The sequence below is a fragment of the Chlorocebus sabaeus genome, chromosome 8 (genome assembly GCF_047675955.1).
Source record: "Chlorocebus sabaeus isolate Y175 chromosome 8, mChlSab1.0.hap1, whole genome shotgun sequence".
NCBI classification, from domain to species: Eukaryota; Metazoa; Chordata; class Mammalia; order Primates; family Cercopithecidae; genus Chlorocebus; species Chlorocebus sabaeus.
This window is the reverse complement of record NC_132911.1, coordinates 24893909-24916695: the sequence shown is the minus strand read 5'-3', so window position 1 is coordinate 24916695 and position 22787 is coordinate 24893909. Positions and strand designations below refer to the sequence as shown.

Below are 22787 nucleotides of genomic sequence, written 5' to 3'. Positions count from 1 at the left end.
GATGGATGGATGGGTGGGTGGGTGGGGGGGTGGGTGGATGGATGGATGATGGGGGTGTGGGTGGATGGATAGAGGTTAGATATGTGGATGAGTGGATGGATAGGTGGACAGCTGAACGGGTAGGTGGATGGGTGGGTGGATGGATGATAGACAGGTGGGTGGGTGGGTGGATGGACGGATGGATGAATGGATGGAGGTGTTATTTTCTTAGATAAAACACAAGAGAGGTGCCTCAGGCCTAGATGCACAGAATTATGAGATCCAAATGAGGATGCTGAATAAGAATTAGCCAATTAAAGCAAGGAGGGGCTGGGTGTTGTGGCTCATGCCTGTAATCTCAGCACTTTGGGAGGCAGAGACAAGAGGACTGCTTGAGCCCAGGAGTTCAAGATTAGCCTGGGCAACATAATGAAACTTGGTCTCTACAACAACAACAACAACAACAACAACAACAACAACAACAAAAAATTAGCCAGATGTGGTGGCTCATGCCTGTAGTCCAGGCTACCCAGGAGACTGAGGTGGGAGGACTGCTTGAGCCCAGCAGATCGAGGCTTACAGTGAGCTATGATCACACAACTGTACTCCAGCCTGGGTGACAGAGCAAGACCTTGTCTCAAAAAAAAAAAAAAAAAAAAAAAAAGAGGGGACTCCTAAGGCAGGAAATAGCTGGCTATATGGTCCTAGAGTTCATTAAAGAGGTCTTGGTGCTGGGGTTACAGATTTGAAGGTGACAGGCAGATGAAAGCCAAGTGAGTGGATGATGCCCCTAGGGAGAAAATACAGGTCAAACAGAAAGAGGGCTGTTCTGGGCTGAATTGTGTCCTCCCCAAATTCATATGCTGAAGCCGTAACCCTTAGTAACGCAGAATATGACTGTATTTGGAGATAGGGCCTTTAAAAGAGTAAGTAAGGTAAAATGAGGTCATATAGGTGGGCCCTAATCCCATATGACTGCTGCCCTCATACAAAGAGATTAAGACACAGACATGCACAGAGGGACAACCAAGTGAAGACGCAGGGAGAAGATGGCCATCTGCAAGCCAAGGAGAAAGGCCTCCCAAGAAGCCATCCCTGCTGTCACCTTGATGTTGAACTTCCAGTCTCCCATCCTTTGTTGTGAGAAAACTAATGCTGACGCCACCCAGTCCGTGGTATTTTGCTATGGCAGCCCAAGCATACTAATACAGGGTCTCAGAACCAAAGAGCAAGGAACTTCGACATTTAGAGGTGAAGCAGAATATGAGAAGGTGGCAAATGGGTTCTAGCAGAGGCCCTAGGGAAATGGAGAAACAGATAAAAGTGAGGGGTCACCAATGAGAAGGGAAGGAAATATTTCAACAATGTCAGATGCTGCTGAGAGGTCACAGAGCTGATCACTAGGCTAGAAAACACCAATCAGAGGTAGAGATACCATGATCATGGGTGACTCTCATGAGAGCTACTCTTGAGAGGCTGGAGTGGGGCTGGCAGAGGTGAGAACACAGAAAGAGAGTGGATAGAATCACTCCTGTGAGGCTGAAGACAGAGTCAAAGCTCCTCGCTAGAGGGCAAGGGGGTACAGGGGAGAGTTAAGGAGGCAACTGGAACCAGTTCACATGGTGATGGGACAACAGGAAGGAGTTCCAAGCGCAGGGAGTTGGGTCTAGACCTGAATTTCTCAGAACTGACTCACCACCGGATCACCCTGGGAGCTCTGAATCAGTCTAGAAATCTGGGAATCTATATTTTCATGGAGATCTTCAAGGAGATCTTGATTAGCTGATCCACATACTAGCACTGGAAACCCTTGTTCTAGATGATTTTTAAATTTTTTTTAAAAATTATAGTTTAAGTTCTAGGGTACATGTTCACAACGTGCAGGCTTGTTACATACGTATACATGTGCCATGTTGGTGTGCTGCACCCATTAACTCGTCATTTACATTAGGTATATCTCCTAATGCTATCCCTCCTCACTCCCCCTACCCTACAACAGGCCCAAGTGTGTGATGTTCCCCTTCCTGTGTCCAAGTGTTCTCGTTGTTCAATTCCCACTTATGAGTGAGAACACGCAGTGTTTGGTTTTTTGTCCTTGCAATAGTTTGCTAAGAATGATGGTTTCCAGCTTCATCCATGTCCCTACAAAGGACATGAACTCATCATTTTTTATGGCTGCATAGTATTCCGTGGTGTATAGATGCCACATTTTCTTAATCCAGTCTATCACTGTAGGACATTTGGGTTGGTTCCAAGTCTTTGCTATTGTGAATAGTGCCACAATAAACATATGTGTGCATGTGTCTTTACAGCAGTGTGATTTATAATCCTTTGGGTATATAATGGGATGGCTGGGTCAAATGGTATTTCTAGTTCTAGATTCCTGAGGAATCGCCACACTGTCTTCCACAATGGTTGAACTAGTTTACACTCCCACCAACAGTGTAAAAGTGTTCCTATTTGTCCACATCTTCTCCAACACCTGTTGTTTCCTGACTTTTTAATGATCACCATTCTAACTGGTGTGAGATGGTATCTCATTGTGGTTTTGATTTGCATTTCTCTGATGGCCAGTGATGATGAGCATTTTTTCATGTGTCTGTTGGCTGCATAAATGTCTTCTTTTGAGAAGTGTCTGTTCATTTCCTTCGCCCACATGTTGATGGGGTTGTTTTTTTCTTGTAAATTTGTTTGTGCTCCTTGTAGATTCTGGATATTAGCCCTTTGTCAGATGAGTAGATTGCAAAAATTTTCTCCCATTCTGCAGGTTGCCTGTTTACTCTGATAGCAGTTTCTTTTGCTGTGCAGAAGCTTTTTAGTTTAATTAGATCCCATTTGTCAACTTTGGCTTTTGTTGCCATTGCTTTGGTGTTTTAGACATGAAGTCCTTGCCCATGCCTATGTCCTGAATGGTATTGCCTAGGTTTTCTTCTACGGTTTTTATGGTTTTAGGTCTAACATTTAAGTCTTTAATCTATCTTGAATTAATTTTTGTATAAAGTATAAGGAAGGGATCCAGTTTTAGCTTTCTACATATGGCTAACCAGTTTTCCAAGCACCATTTCTTAAATAGGGAATCCTTTTCTCACTTCTTGTTATCATCAGGTTTGTCCAAGATCAGATGGTTGTAGATGTGTGGTGTTATTTCTGAGGCCTCTGTTCTGTTTCATTGGTCTATATCTCTGTTTTGGTATCAGTACCATGCTGTTTTGGTTACTGTAGCCTTGCAGTATAGTTTGAAGTCAGGTAGCATGATGCCTCCAACTTTGTTCCTTTGCCTTAGGATTGACTTGGCAATGCGGGCTCTTTTCTGGTTCCATATGAACTTTAAAGTAGTTTTTTCCAATTATGTGAAGTCACTGGTAGCTTGATGGGGATGGCATTGAATCTATAAATTACCTTGGGCAGTATGGCCATTTTCATGATACTGATTCTTCCTATCCATGAGCATGGAATGTTCTTCCATTTGTTTGTATCCTCTTTTATTTCATTTTATCTTATCAGTGGTTTGTAGCTCTCCTTGAAGAGGTCCTTCATATCCCTTGTAAGATGGATTCCTAGGTATTTTATTCTCTTTGAAGCAATTGTGAATGGGAGTTCACTCATGATTTGTTTTTTTCAAAGAACATCTTTATTTCTGCCTTCATTTCATTATTTACCCAGTAGTCATACAGAAGCAGGTTGTTCAGTTTCCATGCAGTTGAGCAGTTTTGAGTGAGTTTCTTAATCCTGAGTTCTGGTTTGATTGCACTCTGGTCGGAGAGACAGTTTGTTATAATTTCTGTTCTTTTACATTTGCCAAGGAGTGCTTTACTTCCAACTATGTGGTCAATTTTGGAATAAGTGCGATGTGGAGCTGAGAAGAATGTATATTCCGTTGATTTGGAGTGGAGAGTTCTGTAGATGTCTATTAGGTCTGCTTGGTGCAGAGCTGCGTTCAATTCCTGGATATCCTTGTTAACTTTCTGTCTCGTTGATCTGTCTAATGTTGACAGTGGGATGTTAAAGTCTCCCATTATTATTGTATGGGAGTCTAAGTCCCTTTGTAGGTCTCTAAGGACTTGCTGTATGAATCTGGGTGCTCCTGTATTGGGTGCATGTATATTTAGGATAGCTAGCTCTTCTTGTTGAATTGATCCCTTTACCATTATGTAATGGCCTTCTTTGTCCCTTTTGATCTTTGTTGGTTTAAAGTCTGTTTTATCAGAGACTAGGATTGCAACCCCTGCCTTTTTTTGTTTCCCATTTGCTTGGTAGATCTTCCTCCATCCCTTTATTTTGAGCCTATGTGTGTCTCTGCATGTGAGATGGGTCTCCTGAATACAGCAAACTAATGAGTCTTGACTCTTTATCCAATTTGCCAGTCTGTGTCTTTTAATTGGAGCATTAATCCCATTTACATTTAAGGTTAATATTGTTATGTGTGAATTTGATCCTGTCATTATGATGTTAGCTGGTTATTTTGCTCGTTAGTTGATGCAGTTTCTTCCTAGCATCGATGGTCTCTACAACTTGGCATGTTTTTTGCAGTGGCTGGTACCATTTGTTCCTTTCCATGTTTAGTGCTTCCTTCAGGAGCTCTTGTAGGGCAGGCCTGGTGGTGACAAAATCTCTCAGCATTTGCTTGTCTGTAAAGGATTTTATTTCTCCTTCACTTATGAAGCTTAGTTTGGCTGGATATGAAATTTCAGGTTGAAAATTCTTTTCCTTAAGAATGTTGAATACTGGCCCCCACTCTCTTCTGGCTTGTAGAGTTTCTGCTGAGTGATCTGCTGTTAGTCTGATGGGCTTCCTTTTGTGGGTAATCCGACCTTTCTGTCTGACTGCCCTTAACATTTTTTCCTTCATTTCCACCTTGGTGAATCTGACAATTATGTGTCTTGGAGTTGCTCTTCTCGAGGAGTATCCTTGTGGCATTCTCTGTATTTCCTGAATTTGAATGTTGGCCTGCCTTGCTAGGTTGGGGAAGTTCTCCTGGATAATATCCTGAAGAGTGTTTTCCAATTTGGTTCCATTCTCCCCATCACTTTCAGGTACACCAATCAGATGTAGATTTGGTCTTTTCACATAGTCTCATACTTCTTGAAGGCTTTGTTCGTTTCTTTTTATTCTTGTTTCTCTAAACTTCTCTTCTTGCTTCATTTTCATTCATTTGATCTTCCATCTCTGATACCCTTACTTCCAGTTGATCGAATTGGCTACTGAAGCTTGTGCATTCGTCACGTAGTTCTCGTGCCATGGTTTTCAGCTCCATCAGATCCTTTAAGGACTTCTCTGCATTGGTTATTCTAGTTAGCCATTTGTCTAATCTTTTTTCAGGTTTTTAACTTAATTGCTATGGGTTTGAACTTCCTCCTTTAGCTCGGAGAAGTTTGTTCATCTGAAGCCTTCTTCTCTCAACTTGTCAAAGTCATTCTCTGTCCAGCTTTGTTCCATTGCTGGCAAGGAGCTGCGTTTTTTGGAGGAGGAGAGGCACTCTGATTTTTAGAATTTTCAGTTTTTCTGTTCTGTTTTTTCCCCATCTTTGTGGTTTTATCTACCTTTGGTCTTTGATGATGGTGACGTACAGTTGGGGTTTTGGTGTGGATGTCCTTTCTGTTTGTTAGTTTTCCTTCTGACAGTCAGGACCATCAGCTGCAGGTCTGTTGGAGTTTGCAGGAGGTCCACTCCAGACCTTGTTTGCCTGAGAATCAGCAGTGGAGGCTGCAGAACAGCGAATATTACTGAACAGAAAATGTTGCTGCCTGATCATTCCTCTGGAAGTTTCGTGTCAGAGGGGTACCTGGCTGTGTGATGTGTTAGTCGGCCCCTACTGGGGGATATCTCCCAGTTAGGCTATTTGGGGGTCAGGGACCCATTTGAGGAGGCAGTCTGTCCGTTCTCAGATCTCAAGCTCTGTGCTGGGAGAACCACTACTCTCTTCAAAGCTGTCAGACAGGGACATTTAAGTCTGCAGAGGTTTCTGCTGCCTTTTGTTCAGCTATGCCCTGCCCCCAGAGGTGAAGTCTACAGAGGCAGGCAGGCCTCCTTGAGCTGAGGTGGGCTCCACCCAGTTCGAGCTTCCTGGCAGCTTTGTTTACCTACTCAAGCCTCAGCAATGGCGGGCACCCCTCCCCCAGTCTCGCTGCCATTTTGCAGTTCGATCTCAGACTGCTGTGCTAGCAATGAGCAAGGCTCCATGGGTGTGGAATCCTCTGAGCCAGGCGTGGGATATAATCTCCTGGTGTGCCATTTGCTAAGACCATTGGAAAAGCGCAGTATTAGGGTGGGAGTGACCTGATTTTCCAGGTGCCGTCTGTTACTGCTTTGTTTGGCTAGGAAAGGGAATTCCCTGACCCCTTGAGCTTCCCATGTGAGGCGATGCCTCACCCTGCCTCGGCTCACGCTCAATGGGCTGCACCCACTGTCCTGCACCCACTATCCGACACGCCCCAGTGAGATGAACCTGGTACCTCAGTTGGAAATGCGGAAATCACCCGTCTTCTGTGTCGCTCACAATGGGAGCTGTAGACTGGAGCTGTTCCTATTCAGCCATCTTGGAACCGCCCCCCTAGATGATTTTTTTTTGTCTTTCTTTCTTGAGACAGAGCCTTACTCTATTGCCCAGGCTGGAGTGCAGTGGCACGATCTAACGTCACTACAAACTGCCTCCCGAGTTCAAGTGATCCTCCCGCTTCGGCCTTCCAAGGAGCTGGGACTACAGGCACGCACCACCACTCCCAGCTTTTTTTGTTGTTGAGACAGAGTCTTGCTGTGTCACCCTGGAGTGCAGTGGTGCAATCTTAGCTCACTGCAACCACCACCTCCCAGGTTCAAGCAATTCCCCTGCCTCAGCCTCCCGAGTAACTGGGATTACAGGTGCACATCAACTCGCCCAGCTAATTTTTGTATTTGGAATAGAGATGGGGTTTTACCACGTTGGCCAGGCTGGTCTTGAACTCCTGACCTCAAGTGATCTGCCCACCTCAGCCTCCCAAAGTGCGGGATTACAGATGTAAGCCATCTCGCCTGGCCATATTCTAGATGAATTTTAAAACCGATGTAGCCCTTGGCATTCTATGAACCAATCCTATTGACTTAAAAACAAAAAACAAACAAAAAAAACTTAATGTTATTTTACAAGCCAGATTTCAAAGGTAAACTCACCTTATTCAAAGGTCTCAGGAGAAGCCAACCCTGCTGTCACCTTGATCAAAGAATAAACTCCTCTACTTTATGTTTTCAGATTTGTGTCTTGTTGTAGCAGTAAAATTTTTCTTTAACAAGAAGACAAAACATTTTCCCAGAATGTTGATGAATGTATATCAGGGTAAAATGGCCATGTAATGGAGAAAATAAGCAAAAAACTATCTTCTTTTATGAGAAAAAGAAAAAAAGAGTGATCTCCATTTTATTGCTTTTTTATTCATTCATTCCACAAATATTCATTTAAGACTCACTACATGTAGACAGTGTAGGCAGCAACAAGTTATCACTGCCACTGCCCCTTAATTTCCCAGAGGAGAAATAAGGTCTTGTATTACTTTAAAATACCTAATTTTTTTTTTTTTTTTTTTTTGAGACAGAGTCTTGCTCTGTCACCCAGGCTGGAGTGAGTGGTGCAATCATAGCTCACTGCAACCTCTGCCTCTCGGGCTCAAGCGATTCTCATGCCTCAGCCTCCTGAGTAGCTAGGACTACAGGCACCTGCCACCATGCCCAGCTAATTTTTGTATTTTTGATAGAGATAGGTTTCACCATGTTGGCCAGGCTGGACTCGAAGTCCTGACCTCAAGTGATCTGCCTGCCTCGGCCTCCCAAAGTGCTGGGATTACAGACATGAGCCACCATGCCTGGCCTAAAACAACCTGGATTTTTGTGCAACAGATAAGTTGGTTTTCCAGAATTTTTCTAACATGGCATGGTTGTTTTTCTAAAATTTCTGTTAATATCAGTTAGTTTATAGCAACATGTATAAAATTTGAGGGACTGATTTCCTTTTCTTAGTATGGAGATTAAAATTAAATGGGTGAAGTCAGCGAATCGAGAGAACACACACATATGCAGATCACTAGAAAGAAGATGAAACAGGAAAATGCTGACTATTCTCATCACAACAAGAACAGGGAGAGCCAGAGCACTTTTGGAGCTGCAGAGAATGGAGACAGCAAGGCACCCACGTACTGTGGACGTCACAACGAGAAAGGGACACACAAATGAGGCCAATTAGTCTCCTGAACGGAGCACCCTGTGCAATCTGAGAGAGTCTGTGTAAAAGAGAGAGTAAAAAAATTTGAGTTATGTTTAAAAGCATTATCTTGGGCTTGCACACTGGGTAGCTTCTTAAGTACTGCAGGTGTCTCTGTTTGTGTCCCAGTTGCCTCAGGACCAATGAATGCAAACAACCAAGTCTTCTGGATCCAAGTTGCCTCCACCGTCCAATAAGAAACAATCGCTGCACAGGAGGAAGCAAACAGGTGAGCCATGCAAAGTGCTTACCTGGCAGTATGATTTCAGGAAAGCCCATCTTCCGGGCTATTGCTGTTGATCTATCAACCAAGTGTGAAAAATTCTTCTGAACCTGTGTGAGGTCACCTGGCAAGAGCTTCAAGGATACCCAAAGTCCTTTAAACGAATAAAAGATAAATTTTTAGTTCTTTGTATGATCTGTATAACACATGCATAACTGTTGAGAAGAACATTTAAATTGTATAGTCACAATCTTACTATAAAGATGTAAATTCTCCCCCAGTTGACCTATAATTTTAATGACACTTCCATTAAAATCACAACATGACCTCTTTGAGAATTTGACAGAGATGTGAACAGATGCTAACTTTGGGGGAAAAAAAGGGTAAAGATAGGCCCTACCAGATACCAGAATATATGGTAAAGCTACAATGATCTGTGATACTAGTGGTAAAAAAAAAAGACATATACATGAAACAATGAAATACTATAGTATATAGCAATTTAATATATGGCAAAAGAGGCATAACAAATCATGAAAAAAATCCAATAATTACATGAATATGCTGGGATTATTTTCTTGCTACCTAAGAAAATTTAATTTCTCATCTTGTATTTTCATTAAAATAAATTCCCAATAATGAATTACATAGAAAAAGAAGGCAGAATGTTAAAAGGAAAAAGAAGTGTATAGTTATTAAACCTCTAAGAACAAACCATTTTTCTTTTTTGTCTTTCTTTGAGACAGAGTCTCACTTTGTTGCCCAGGTGGAATGTAGTGGCATCATCTCAGCTCACTGCAACTTCTGACTCCTGAGTTCAAGCAATTCTCATGCCTTAGCCTCCCCAGTAGCTGGGATTACAGGTGTGTACCAACACACTGGCTAATTATTGTATTTTTTTTTTTTTTAGTACAGATGGGGTTTCACCATGTTAGCCAGGCTGGTCTCAAACTTCTAACCTCAAGTAATCCACCTGCCTCAGCCTCCCAAAGTGCTGGAATTACAGGCGTGAGACATCACGCCCAGCCCTAATGATTTTTAAATATCAGTTTATAACATAACCAAGAGTGCAGTAAGATACACACTCACACATGATAGAAATCTATGGCAAGCGATTTGGCAATATTTATATCTCCAGGTGTAGGCTTGTTCCCAGCATGTGACCTAGAAATCCAACTTCTGGGATTTTCTTGGGGAGACAGTCTTAAACATGGAAAAGACTTCATGTATAAAGATAGTCAGAGTACGGGTTTTTATATTTGTAATAACGACAAATTAGAAAGCACTTAAGTGTTTATCTAGGGGATTCCCTCTTCTTAAGTCTAAATGCTAGAATATTATGCAGCCATAAAAAAGTATTTGTGAAGAGCATAAAAACATTTGGAAAGTGCCTGTTTGGCATGAAGTATGGTATTTGAGAAAAAAAGAAAGAAAAAAATGAAAAGTGCTTGTTTTGCTGTTAGGTAGCAAGAATGGAAATGACTTTTTTTCAGTTTTGTTAAAAAAATTACACATACATGGTAATCTGTTTAGTATAAGGGTTTTCCACTCCAGCTGAAATTATACTTAGTTAAAAGAGCTCTTAAAAAACAGAAATAGGGCCAGGCACAGTGGCTTACACCTGTAATCCCAGCATTTTGGGAGACTGAGGTGGGAGGATCACTTGAGTTCAGGAGTTCGAGACCAGCCTGGCTAACATAGTAAAAGCCCGTCTCTACTAAAAATAGAAAAATTAGCCAGGTGTGATGACAGGTGTCTGTAATCCCAGCTACTTGGGAGGCTGAGTCTGGAGAATCATTGGAACCCAGGTGACAGAAGTTGCAGTGAGCCGGGAATGCACCATTGTACTCCAGCCTGGGCGACAGAGTGAGACTCCATCTCAAAAAAACAAAAACAAAAACAGAAATATATTGACTTATTTGTTTTCAGATTCTTTATTGATTCCTTGCATGTCTTTCCTATGCAGGATAATTGCAAGTACATAAGAAACTAAATATTATGAAAATAACATGTTTTCTGATTGCTTCCATTTTGGAAGATGGTTACAGGGTAGTGAAAAAAAGTCATTCAGTCACTGCATTTTTGATATGTACAGACAAATTCAGTCTCTCTATATATATATTTTTTGAGACGGAGTCTCGCTCTGTTGCCATACTGGAGAGTAGTGGCAAAATCTCAGCTCACTGCAATCTCTGACTTCGTGGTTCAAGCGATTCTCCTGCCTCAGCCTCCTAAGTAGCTGGGATTACAGCCAACCGCCACCATGCCCAGTTAATTTTTGTATTTTTAGTAGAGACAAGGTTTCACCATGTTGTTCAGAAGGGTCTCCAATTCCTGATCTTGTGATCCGCCCACCTCGGCCTCCCAAAGTGCTGGGACTACAGGCGTGAGCCACCCCCGGGCCAGTCTCTACATATTTTTGATATAGGAGTTAATAAATTATTTAGACAGATAGTGACGGTAAGGAAATCCTCAGCAAGGTTTTCCTCTTAATGAAAAGCAGCCCCCAAATCATCTTCTTTTCCAACAAAGATTAGCCTGTAAAATCGAGCTGCAGACATAGACAAGCAAGCTGGAAGCTCACATGGGTGAATGCCAGCAGTTGTGCCAATAGGAAACGGCTACCTGGAGCTAGGCATGTCCAACATGGCGGCTCCATCGTCCCTTCTCTTTGCCAGCCACGTGTACAGTAAGAAGCAGACAACATGGCGCCAGCCAGGTGGAAAGCCCATTTGCATAAGATTAGAGTGGAGTGACCAGTCTTCCCTGCATGCGATGTAAATGTCACACCTGGTCCAAACAATCTGTAGGCCCTACAGAAATCAGACACCACCTCCTCAAGCCTGCCTATAAAATCTGGGAGCCCCTATCTCTCATGAGAGACAGAGAGCTATTCTCCTTTCTCTTTCTTTTGCCTATTAAACCTCCACTCCTAAACTCAATCTTCGTGTGTGTCCACATCCTTAATTTTCTGGGCATAGGACAACAAACCCTCGGGTATTACCCCAGACAACAATGCTGTCTCATTTTTTAAAACTAATTTCATAAGCTCTGCAAACACAAGGTCTTAAAAAGTTGGTTAAAGCTCAGAGTGGTTCCTCTCCATGGAAATATTTAGTTAAAGGTGAAAGATTTATAAAATATTAAGGAAAATCAAAGTATTCAATGTTTGAAATTTTACAAAAATGGTCATCACCTTGGTATTTGAGTCTTAAAACTGCTTTTCCTTATTTGATTCAAAATGCAGTTTCAATAAGCAGAACTTCTCTTAGTTAAAACTCTATCAACAAAGCATGATATGGAGATACCGAAAACTAAAATTTTTACATTATTTTATATTAATACATATTCATCTGTATTACTTTGGTTTCCTTCCTCTCAGTTTTAAAAAATGTGATGGGATAAACTTATGCAGAATACAGCATAATTATTATCTAGGGTCAGCATTGGGAATGAAGGGTAGACAAAAATGTGGAGGCCAGGAGCGGTGGCTCATGCCTATAGTTCCAGGGATTTGGGAGGCCAAGGTGGGAGGATCACTTGAGGCCAGAAGTTGAGACCAGCCTGGGCAATATAGTAAGATCCCATCTCTACAAAAAATTAAAAAATTAGCTGAGCATGGTGGTGCATGCCTGTAGTCCCAGCTACTTGGGAGGCTGAGGTAGGAGGATTGCTTGAGCCCAGGAAGTGGAGACTGCAGTGAGCCAAGACCACGCAACTGCACTCCAGCCTGGGTGACAACATGAGACCGTCTCAAAATAAATAAATAAATAAATGAATTAAGAGTAAAGACTCATGGGATAAAAATTTGTTCCACAGAATTTACAAAACACAACTGTGATCAAATCACTGCTGGGTGCATTTCAATGCAGTTTAGTCTTAAAAGCCTGTGGTAGGAAGCTGAGGTCCCCAGCAGAGGCTGTTTTGTATCAGAGAAAGATAATAAAGGGCAGGAGTCCAAGGACCCAGCTGTGAATGTCCCCCACCCTCAGCAGAGTCCCTCCCAGCTCTGGCACTGGACTGTACCTTGCCCTTTGTGATTCACTTCCTTTGCTGCAATCACTTTATTCAAGACTGAAGTGAGTGGCTCATTCTCCCCAGTCACATGTGATGTTATCAAAGGTGACATGATGAGCTGCCTCTGGCGGATGTAGGTTTCCATCGCAATTCTTGGAAAAGAGAAATAAGAGGTAAGGTGGGAGGGGGAGAAAGGAAGTCTCTGCAGCACAACCTCAGATAATGGTGAGTTGTATGGGAATAATTTGGAAATATCAACACTAAATACCCCTATTCTATCTTTCCTTAGTTTTCCATTTTGTGTCTATCTTAAATAGTAAATTCACCTTGGAAATGACTTGAGGCAAAGAGAGAGGGAAAAACCCCAAGAGTACCCAAAACTGGTGATAAAAGGTTAGCAACTAAAATCAGAGGCAATGTTCCATGCTCTGTCAGAGGCAGAAGAGGCTGCTGCAATAGAATTGAACACAGATCACCCACAGAAGGGGCAGGAGCCCCCAGGTCTACTTCTACTTGATAGTGAGCTCTGCAAGAGGCTCCCTTTGGGCCTCAGTTTCTCCATCTGTAAGAGATGGGCTGGGATCGCATGCCTGTTAAGGCTTCTGTCTAGTGTCAACCCCCTATGTATGAGCACCGTGTATACGCCTGGTGTCTGGCAGATGTTCTCAGATTTCTATGTGATGACAAGCTAGATCTTGGTTTGTCAAACAAGCTCCACTTGAGTGACCTTATCAGGCTGTGGCTCGTAAAGGGCGATCAAAGAACCAAACACAGCCCCCATTCTACTGAAGGCAGAAGCACGATCAGCAACTGCACCTCAGCGGGCAGTACAATAGTCTCCTGTCTCCTCTGTCCGCTGCATGTAGGCCAGTTTTCTCCACAGGGTTCCCTGCACCCTGACAATAAAACACGCTGCAATATGTGACCGGCAAACGGGATTGCTATAGTCTTGAGTTCCTGATTTTTACAAATGACTCTCTCTAAATGGACTTGCAGAATACGCATACCACACTCTCCTACTGGAAAACACTGTAAAGTTTTTGAAGTAGGTTATGGCAGTGCTTGCCGTAAATCTTAGGCATTCAATGCCAGAGGCTGCAGTCTACATCGTAAATACTTCACTGCGGCTGTTGGCTGCACAGTGAGCAGTAATCAAATTAAGGCAGGGTTCGTCAGGGACTCAAAGTGTGGATTATGCAGTGGGGACAATCTCAGGTCTAAGTATTGCGATATGGTTGCTGGAGGAAAGCTGGTTCAGAAATTAAGCAGGAGGCACATCACCACCAGCAAATATACAGATGACTGTTTCAGACACCTTTCATATCCATGAAGGCCACTCCTATTATGTACGTATAACCTTAAATACAAATATAACACATTCATAGTACTATAATATATATGGTACAGCATTTATATCTAGTAAGTATTATATATATATTTATATTTATTCAGTATACAGTCATATGCCTAACAATGTTTCAGTCAATGACAGACTGCATAGATGACCGTGGTCCCATAAGATTATAAGGGAGCTGACCAGGCATGATGGCTCACACCTGTAATCCCAGCACCTTGGGAGGCCAAGGCAGGTGGATCACCTGAGGTCAGGAGTTCGACATGAGCCTGACCAACATGGTGAAACCCCGTCTCTACTAAAAATAGAAAAATTAGCCAGCTGTGATGGCATGCCCCTGTAATCTCAGCTACTCGGGAGGCTGAGGCAGGAGAATTGCTTGAACCCAGGAGGTGAGGTTGCAGTGAGCGGAGATCACGCCACTATACTCCAGCCTGGCCAACAAGGGCGAATCTCCATCTCAAAAAAAAAGATTATTAATGGAGCTGAAACATCCCTGTTGCCTAGTGATGTTATAGCTGTTTTAACATCTCAGCACAACTCATGACCTTTTCTATGTTTAAATACGTTTAAAGACATACATAGCACTGTGTTACAATTCCCTGCAGTATTCAGCACAGTAGCAATGCTGGACAGGTTTACAGTCTAAGAGCAACAGGCTATACCATACAGCCTAGGTGTGTAGTAGTCCATACATTCCGGGTGTAAGTGCACTCTGTGGTGTCTACACAATGACAAGAGAGCCTAGCGACATGTTTCTCAGAACGTATCCTTGCCATGAAGTGATGTATGATTGTATTTAACATATCTATAATGTAATTAACAAATTAACATTGTATTAAATTCAACATATGTATTAAATATACTTAAACATATTTATATATTATACAATACATATTTATATAGGTGTGTCCATACAGTGTTTTATATTATACACAAAACAGGAGCAGCGTTCATGGAGATGAAAGTTATCACATAATTAACTTTAGCACTGTGCTACATAAAATATTTGTCTCGTCTTGGAAGGTCAATATATAGGTGGTAGCATAAAAGGTAAGTGCATTTGATTTTTTAATTATTTTATCTATTTTTACTTTATATTTTATTTTATCTGAGACAGGGTACGGTTCTGTCACCCAGGATAGAGTGCAACAACCATATTTTAAAAATAATTCCTAGCAGTCTCTGGATAAAAGAGACAAGTACTACTTAGCATGAGCTATTTGCACTATCATGTTTAGAAACTGGTCCAAAGGTGTGGACTTAACATTGAAAGATTAAAATTTTTATATTTTATAAATTACATATAATACATATTTTTTATATTAAAAAAAGACAACAGGAAAACAAAAACAGAGGCAAAATCACCAAGCATTACATCAACAGAAATAATCACTGTTAATCATGGAGTACATTTTTTGAAATATCTAAATTTTAAGGCTTTTAATGCATTGTAACAATTTATATTCCTATAAGTAATGTATGTCTCTTTATATCTACCCAAACACTAAAATGTGGTCAAGATAAAAACTAAACCTTGATGTTTCAATTTGCATTTCACTCATCCTCAATAAATGTACAACACCATTTCTCTGTGTGTGTGTATTCCCTTCATGTCCTTATTAATTTCTATTAGTTCTTTATATATTACAAATACTCATCCTTTCTCAAACACACTGCAAAGATTGTATTGATTTTTTTATATGTATAAGTTCTTTACAATTTTTGGGTGGTTAAATCCATCAATTTTTCTTTTTTTGGTCGAATCTTTAAAATGGCCTCCTTCTCATTACTACCATATAAAACTTCTATTTTCCTGTTAATATTTTAAGATTCTAGCTCTTACAGTTGTATGTTTAATCATCTAAAATTTACAATGGCATAAGTTGTGAGACTGCAATCTAACTTAGGGATCTTAAATGGCCAACTTTCTCCAAAAAAAATTTTTTTTTGCATAATGTATCTTTCTCCACTAATTTGTGATATCATTTGTAAACAAATGATATATTAACTCAAATATATGATTCTGGCTGGTTTGTGGAATTGTTTGTTCTACTCGTCTGCAGTGGCAGCCGCAAGTGAACTGAGATGATGCCCTCTGACTGGCACGATGGCCCCTGGTGGGAGTTGGTCCCGGCAATGCTCTCGGCCTCCGCTAGGCCTACAGTGTCTGAGCAGGTGCTGGAGCAGGTCACGATGTTCACACTTGCACTTCTTCAGAGTGACAGGGCTTGAATCTGCTCCCAACAGCTCCTCAATGGCCTACCCATGGCTCCAGCTCCTGCAGCTCAATATGCAGGGCCTTAGTGAAGCTCTGCAGGGATCCTTTCACATACTCCCAGGATGGCTTTTCCCCGACATGCAGGAATGCCGGCCCACGGGTGGGCCAGCCCTTCACTTTCTCATCTCCTAATCCCTCGCTTCAGACAGTGTGGCCCTCAGACCAGCTACATCAGCATCACCTGGGAGCTTGTCAGAGGCAGAACTCCCCTGCAGCCTAACAAGCTCCCCTGATTCATATGCATGATGTAGTCTGAGAAGCCCTATGCTAGCCCACGTGATTCTGTGTCTTCCATGATGCCTGTTTCATGCAATAGACTGTACATATACTTTGGCACTGCTGACACAAGGATGGCACCACTCTGCATTCCAGGGCAGATGGATATTTGCCCTTTTCTATTCCTTTGGTCCTTTCTGTAGAATCAGGGAAGTTCAGTTTACCCTCTTCAAAGGGAGTCCAACATCAAGGACTTTGAACAAAGTCTTCTGTTCAGCTCCTATCTGACAATCTTGCAGCTTAGAATCCTTCCTTCTCTGAGAAAATGGTTTCTAGCACCTGTTTCTGTGTTAACACACAATTGAATGGCTAATCCAGGTCTCAAGTCACCTGGGACACATGCCAAAGTACTTACTGCTGAAAGGGAATAAAATGCTGCTTTTCTTCATCATCCACCTTCCCATGTATGATATCAGTAATATCCATCACTAGGAAAAAGACAAACTTCATTAAAGAAACTAATTGCTTCATGCCTCAGTAAGTTACTATGGAAAAGGACAGGATCAGCAAACATAAAACACTGGAGGAAGAAAGGTACCAAGCAGGGACTTTTTTTTAGATTTCTTTGCCAATGGTGATTCCCAGTATACCCAGCCCAGCAAAACAGTGACTCATGAGGTGCTGAGGAAGGGGTCTGGGTTTTACTGGATCAATTTTGCAGACTATCCACTTTAAAAACTCTACAAGATCGAGTTGCTAGATTCTTCTCCTTTTTTTTTTAAAGATGAAGTCTTGCTCTTTTGCTTAGGTTGGAGTGCAATGGCGCAATCTTGGCTCATTACAACCTCCACCTCCCCTGTTCAAGCAATTCTCCTGCCTCAGCCTCCCAAGTAGCTGGGACTACTACAGCGCATGCCACCATGCCTGGCTAACTTTTGTATTTTTTTAGTATAGACAGGGTTTCACCATGTTGGCCAGGCTGTTCTTGAACTCCTGACCTCAGGTGATCCGCCCGCCTCAGCCTCCCAAAGTGCTGGGATTACAGGCATTAGCCATCGTGCCCTGCCCGAGTTGCTAAATTCTTGAGAAATTTAACATCAGGTTACTTTTTAGTAAGTCTGGAACCAAAGGTCCAGGAGCAGAATTGTGACATTTCCTTGATCGTTTTCGATCTATGAGTAACCAAAATGTCAATGTAAGGCCCAAACTGTATTTCCTCAATTGAACAAACTACAGAGGAAGATGCGGGGCCTTTTGGCAGGTTCTGGGGTTTGATGTAAGCCAAGGAGCCTCTCTGAAAGCATTTAGAAACAAACACAACATTGTCTTCGAAGAGTTAATTTCCTAGACAGGCAAACCACTTCCCAGCGAGTATTTTATTCCACTAAAATCAATACGCAGACCCAGACAGGGAGGATTCCAATAGTCACAACTTAGGTTCTACTGTGTATAAGATACAGTGTTGGGCACTAAGGGGGAAAGAAAGGAGCGTGGGCTAGGTGAGGACACAGAACCCATGCAAAGAAAACGGGCAGTGCCAGGCAGTAAATCCGCGTGTCTGATACTGACAATGACAACGTGATCCATCTCTTACTATCTCTGGGCCTTCTTCCCACCTTTCTTCCTCCTTTCCTCCTTCCTTCCCTCTCTCTATTTTCAAAACTGTGGTAAAACACACATAACATAAAATGTACCATCTTGCCCATTTTAAAGTATACAGTTCAGTGATATTAAGTGTATTCACATTATTGTGCAACGATCATCACCTTCCATCTCTAGAACTTTTTCATCTTCCCAAATGGACACTCAATACCCATTAAACACTAACTCCCCATTCCCCCGCTCCAGCCGCTGGCACTCACCACTCTATGCTGTCTCTATGAATTTGACTACTCTAGGTGCCTCACATAGGTGGGATCATACAATATTTGTCTTTTGTGTCTGGCTTATTTACTCAGCGTAAAGTCCTCAAGGTTCGTTTACGCTGTATGCAGCATGTGCCAGAATTCCCTTCCTGTTTGAGTAATATTCCGTGGTGCGTACACACCACAGTTTCTTTGTCCATTTATGCACTGGTGGACACCTAGGTTACTTCCACCTTTTGCATAGTGTGAATAATACTGCTACAAACATGGATGTACAAATATCTCCTCCAGACCTTGCTTTTGATTGTTTTGAAGCAGGGCAGCTGGATCATTTGCTAGTTCCATGTTCAATTTTTTGAGAAACTGCCATGCTATTTTCCACAGCACTGCACTATTTCACATTTGTCTCTGGGTCTCTCTGGTACCTGCCACTCCAAAAGGTCTTCGGAGTCCACAGGTGTGCTTCTTGCCTTCCTTCAGCTCCATGTGGCCCACGCGGACAATCTGGCACACGAGGCTGACGCGGGGCCGGATGAGGTCCATGCTGCTGAGGTCCTAAAGGGGCAGAGAAAGTGCAAGAGGAGGTAGGGCTGGCCCACTCTGTCCCCCGTGTCTCTTTTCTCTTTACCCTCTACAACAACATCCTGTTCAGACCTTATTTCTCAATGCTGAAATACCAGAATGACTCTCTTCTTCCCCATCTCCATCCAAGAGCTATTATGGCATCAGAGAACATGACTTTGTGCTTGTAAACAAGTGCTTTTTTGTTCCCTGGTTCCTACTTCAAATTTACAAATCAGATCATAGTCCGTCGGAAGTCTCCAGTTCATCAGCTTAAGCAGGGTATTGAAAAAGCAGGGCCCTCATCATTGCGACTGTATAACCTTCTTGGATGTATCTCAGTACAGGATACATTTCAGCATCAAATGAAGTAAAAACTTGTGTAACATTGACATTTACTGGGTATCCACACAAGTCTGTGACATTTCATTTCCTCTTCAAAACAAGCCCGTGAGGCAACTATAAGACAGGCATTGCTTTATGGGATTATTCACCTGATTTATGAGAGGTCTCCATTGAGAGCTTATCAGTGTATACTGAATCATGACAGAAGTGTCAATGAAATACCTATTTCTCTTGTAGCTAGGGTTCTACACTTGTCTGCTTTTTTTTTTTTTTTGATAAGGTCTCCCTATGTTATCAAAGCTGGCTTTGAACGTCTGGGCTCAAGGGATCCAGCTGCCTCGGCCTCTCAAAGTACTGGGATTACAGACATGAGCCACCATGCCCGGCCATTATTTGTATTCTTAAGGATGGGTTAGTAAACCCAGGAATGAGCTGATATCTCTCATTCAATTCAACTTCAGAAAAAAAATTAATCACATCTCAAATTGGTTATATGAAACAGCTGCCCAAGCTCTCTTTACCAAATCAAGAATCACTTTTAACATAATCATTCCAAATCCAGCCCCTGTAATTTAGTTAACTCAGGTCTCCAAGATATCCATCAATGATAATGTCCACTCTGCATTTCTACTCTAGGTCTGCAAGGCTTCTGTTAATGGAAAAATAAAGACTCCAGGTGACTAGTTACATGTATTGTGGTGCATTGACAGAGTAGTCCCCCCTTGTCTGTGATGAATATGCTCTGAGACCCCCGGTGGATACCTGAAACCAAAGACAGTACCGAACTCTATATGTGATGCTTTTTCCTATACATACATACTTATAAAGTTTTACCTTTTCACTTAAAGGAAGCACTCTTCTCTTTGGCATATCCGAATTGGCAGCATCACTCCTCTTCTACTTTGAGGTCATTTTTCCTTTTTTAAATTCTTTAGTAGCAACAGGGTTTTACTATGTTGCACAGACTGGTCTCAAACTCCTGAGCTCAAGTGATCCTCCCACCTCAGCCTCCCAAAGTGCTGGAATTACAGGCCTGGGTCCCTGTGCTGGATTGATTATCGTTTATTATCTGTCTTACCCATTAGGACAAAAACTGCTTTTTCCCCCTGATTTTTCATGGATGTATCTCAACTGTCTAAATCAGTGCCTGGCATTGAAGTACATGTTGAATAAATGGGTGGGTTATTCCTGCCAGGGGATTGATGATTTTTCCTTTAACCTTTTCATTTTGTATGTTTCCCACATACTCATTATGTGAACATGTTCATATCATAAACAAAGAGAATGATTAAACAGAAGGGAGGACTTACAGTAAACACTGCTTGGAGGTTATTGAGCTTCTCTATTTCCTTAGGCATCCCGTTACTGCCCCAACGAATTAGATAGTTCTCACTGGCAAAGGAAAACAAATTACTCTTAATGAGAGGCTAACAGGGGTTGGAGACGAGGCAACCCTTAGTATAGACTTACAAGGGAAGGAGGAAGGGCCAGAAATGCTCAGTGAAATTCAACAGGCCAGTGTGAAAAGAGCTGAGTTGGGAACTGGGACCACACAGATGGCCATCACCGGGCGTCCTGGCATTAGAGAAGCGTCCCTGCTGTGGCTCTGCAAGGCATGCCCCGCACAGACACAGGACACCCACTGCTCCTGATGGGCACACACACGGTAGAGCTTATGGGATGCTGTAGTCCGGGTTGTCTTTCCATCTCAAAATCTTTGAATAGAAGTTTCAGCTTTGCTGAATTAATAATTTAATTTTAGGTGGGGCGCAGTGGCTCCTGCCTGTAATCCCAGCACTTTGGGAGGCCGAAGCAGGTGGATCGCCTGAGGTCAGGAGTTCGAGACCAGGCTGGCCAACATGGTGAAACCCCGTCTCCACTAAAAATACAAAAATTCGCAGGGCATGGTGGCACGTGCCTGTAATCCCCGCTACTTGGGAGGCTGAGGCAGGAGAATCACTTGGACCTGGGAGGTGGAGGTTGCAATGAGCTGAGATCGTGCCATTGCACTCCAGCCTGGAAGACAAGAGCTAAACTCTGTCTCAAAAAATAAAAAATAAAAAAAGAATTTAATTGTATAACAGTCATTCCAAATCTATCCTCTGTAATTCACATTATGACATTAAAAAATATATATATATTTAAAGAAACAATTGTAAGCAATTACTTTTAACTATCTTCTCAAAAATAAATTCTCCATTTTCTTAGCTGATAAACAGTAGTGCCACTGTAGAGCTGAACAGTGCCCACTGCACTCCTTAGAGTCTTAAAAAAAGTTTTTTCTTAATAGACATTATTTTCTTAGAGCAGTTTTGGCTTTGCAGCAAAGTTGAGCTGAAAACAGAGTCCCATAACATATTCTCTCCCCTCAGACACAACTTCCTTTGCTATCAACATTCTCCCGACCAGAGTAGTAACATTAGTTAAAACTGATGAAGCTACATTGACACATCATCTACCCAAAGTCCACAGTTTACATAAGGGTTCCCTCTTGGTGTCCAACATCCTGTGCATTTACACAAATTCATAATGGCATGCATCCACCACCATAGCATCATACAGAATAGTGTTGTTGCTCTAAAAATCCTCTGTGCTCGGCCTATTTATCCCTCCCTCACCTTCCCATGCAGCATTTTGAATTCTTTGTTCCCATCTCCAAGTCCTAATGAGTTTTCTGTGATCTCTAACTCTCAGGGAGTAAACAAACTGGCCACATTGTTCCAGTAGTGACATATGAAGGCTTCATAGCCCAAATGATTTTACATTCTACTGCTTAGAAATCTTCCCTGCTTCCCTGTTTTCTCTTCTCAAATCTGGCAAAGAGTTGCCCGGGTAGGGGTCGGGGAAGGCTGGGTATCTTTGCTAGGTCAGCAGCAGGGGATCTGGGTCTCTGCTACCTGATAAAAGTGGACTGGTCTGGGTCATAGAGGGCCATAAACAACTCTGCATCTTCCCCGATGTTGCAGACAAAGTTCTTGAAGTTCACATAGAGGCCATAGGTGTGGATGGTACTGAAGATGGACTGGCCCCGCGAGTCGAGGTTCTGCAGGATTGACTGAACAAAGATGGAACAGAGAAAAACATTTTGATTTTGGCAAATGGGAAATGTTGGCAAAAAAAAAAAAAAAAAATTAGCCTGCAAGTGGCAGACAGCCTGGGCACAGTGGCTCATTCCTGTAATCCCAGTGCTACTAAAGGCCCAGGAGCTTGAGACCAGCCTGGGCAACACAGCAAGCCTCTGTCTCTAAAAAAAATTTTTTTTTTAAATTAGCTGTGCCTGTAGTCCCCGCCACCTGGGAACAGAGGAGGCTGCAGTGAGTGAGCTAGGACGGAGTCACTGAACTCCAGCCTGGGCAACAAAGTGAGACCCTGTCTCAATCAATCAGTTGATTAATCAATACATAAAAAACAAAACAGTCAGATAACACCCAAGAGGAAGTGCATTTGCTAAGAAAAAGTGTATGTAAGCAGACAAATGCAGTGAGCAAAATATAATCATTATAATTTCAGTGATCAAGACTATCCTGTTCAGGGCCTTGAACCCAAGACATTAAAAAAAATTGCTGTCTAAAAGGGATAATTCCAGGGTTTTGGTAGCTCCAAGAAGTGCTTGTCTTACACAATAGCTTCTGAATGAAGCTCAAAAGCATGAACATCATGATCCATTATCCTGGATAGAGAAATAACTCTCATTAAAAACCAAATATTCCACTGGAAAG

At 42.2% G+C, this 22787-nt stretch overlaps 1 protein-coding gene and 1 non-coding gene across 3 annotated transcripts in view; both read right to left on the bottom strand.

The window, feature by feature from the left end:
- Positions 1–22787, bottom strand: part of DOCK5 (dedicator of cytokinesis 5) — a 233048-nt gene that overhangs the window by 97808 nt on the left and 112453 nt on the right. For both annotated transcript variants that reach the window (XM_007961955.3, XM_007961957.3), the window contains exons 8-13: positions 21966–22123; positions 20379–20460; positions 18588–18717; positions 16713–16785; positions 12456–12598; positions 8458–8583 (exon numbers count right to left, since the gene is read on the bottom strand). In XM_007961955.3, the coding sequence (XP_007960146.2) occupies positions 8458–8583; positions 12456–12598; positions 16713–16785; positions 18588–18717; positions 20379–20460; positions 21966–22123 (712 nt within the window). The remainder of the gene's footprint in view (positions 1–8457; positions 8584–12455; positions 12599–16712; positions 16786–18587; positions 18718–20378; positions 20461–21965; positions 22124–22787) is intronic.
- On the bottom strand, positions 11478–11591 carry LOC119618939 (U5 spliceosomal RNA). Its single transcript, XR_005235286.2, has one exon. It is a non-coding gene; the product is annotated as a U5 spliceosomal RNA (small nuclear RNA).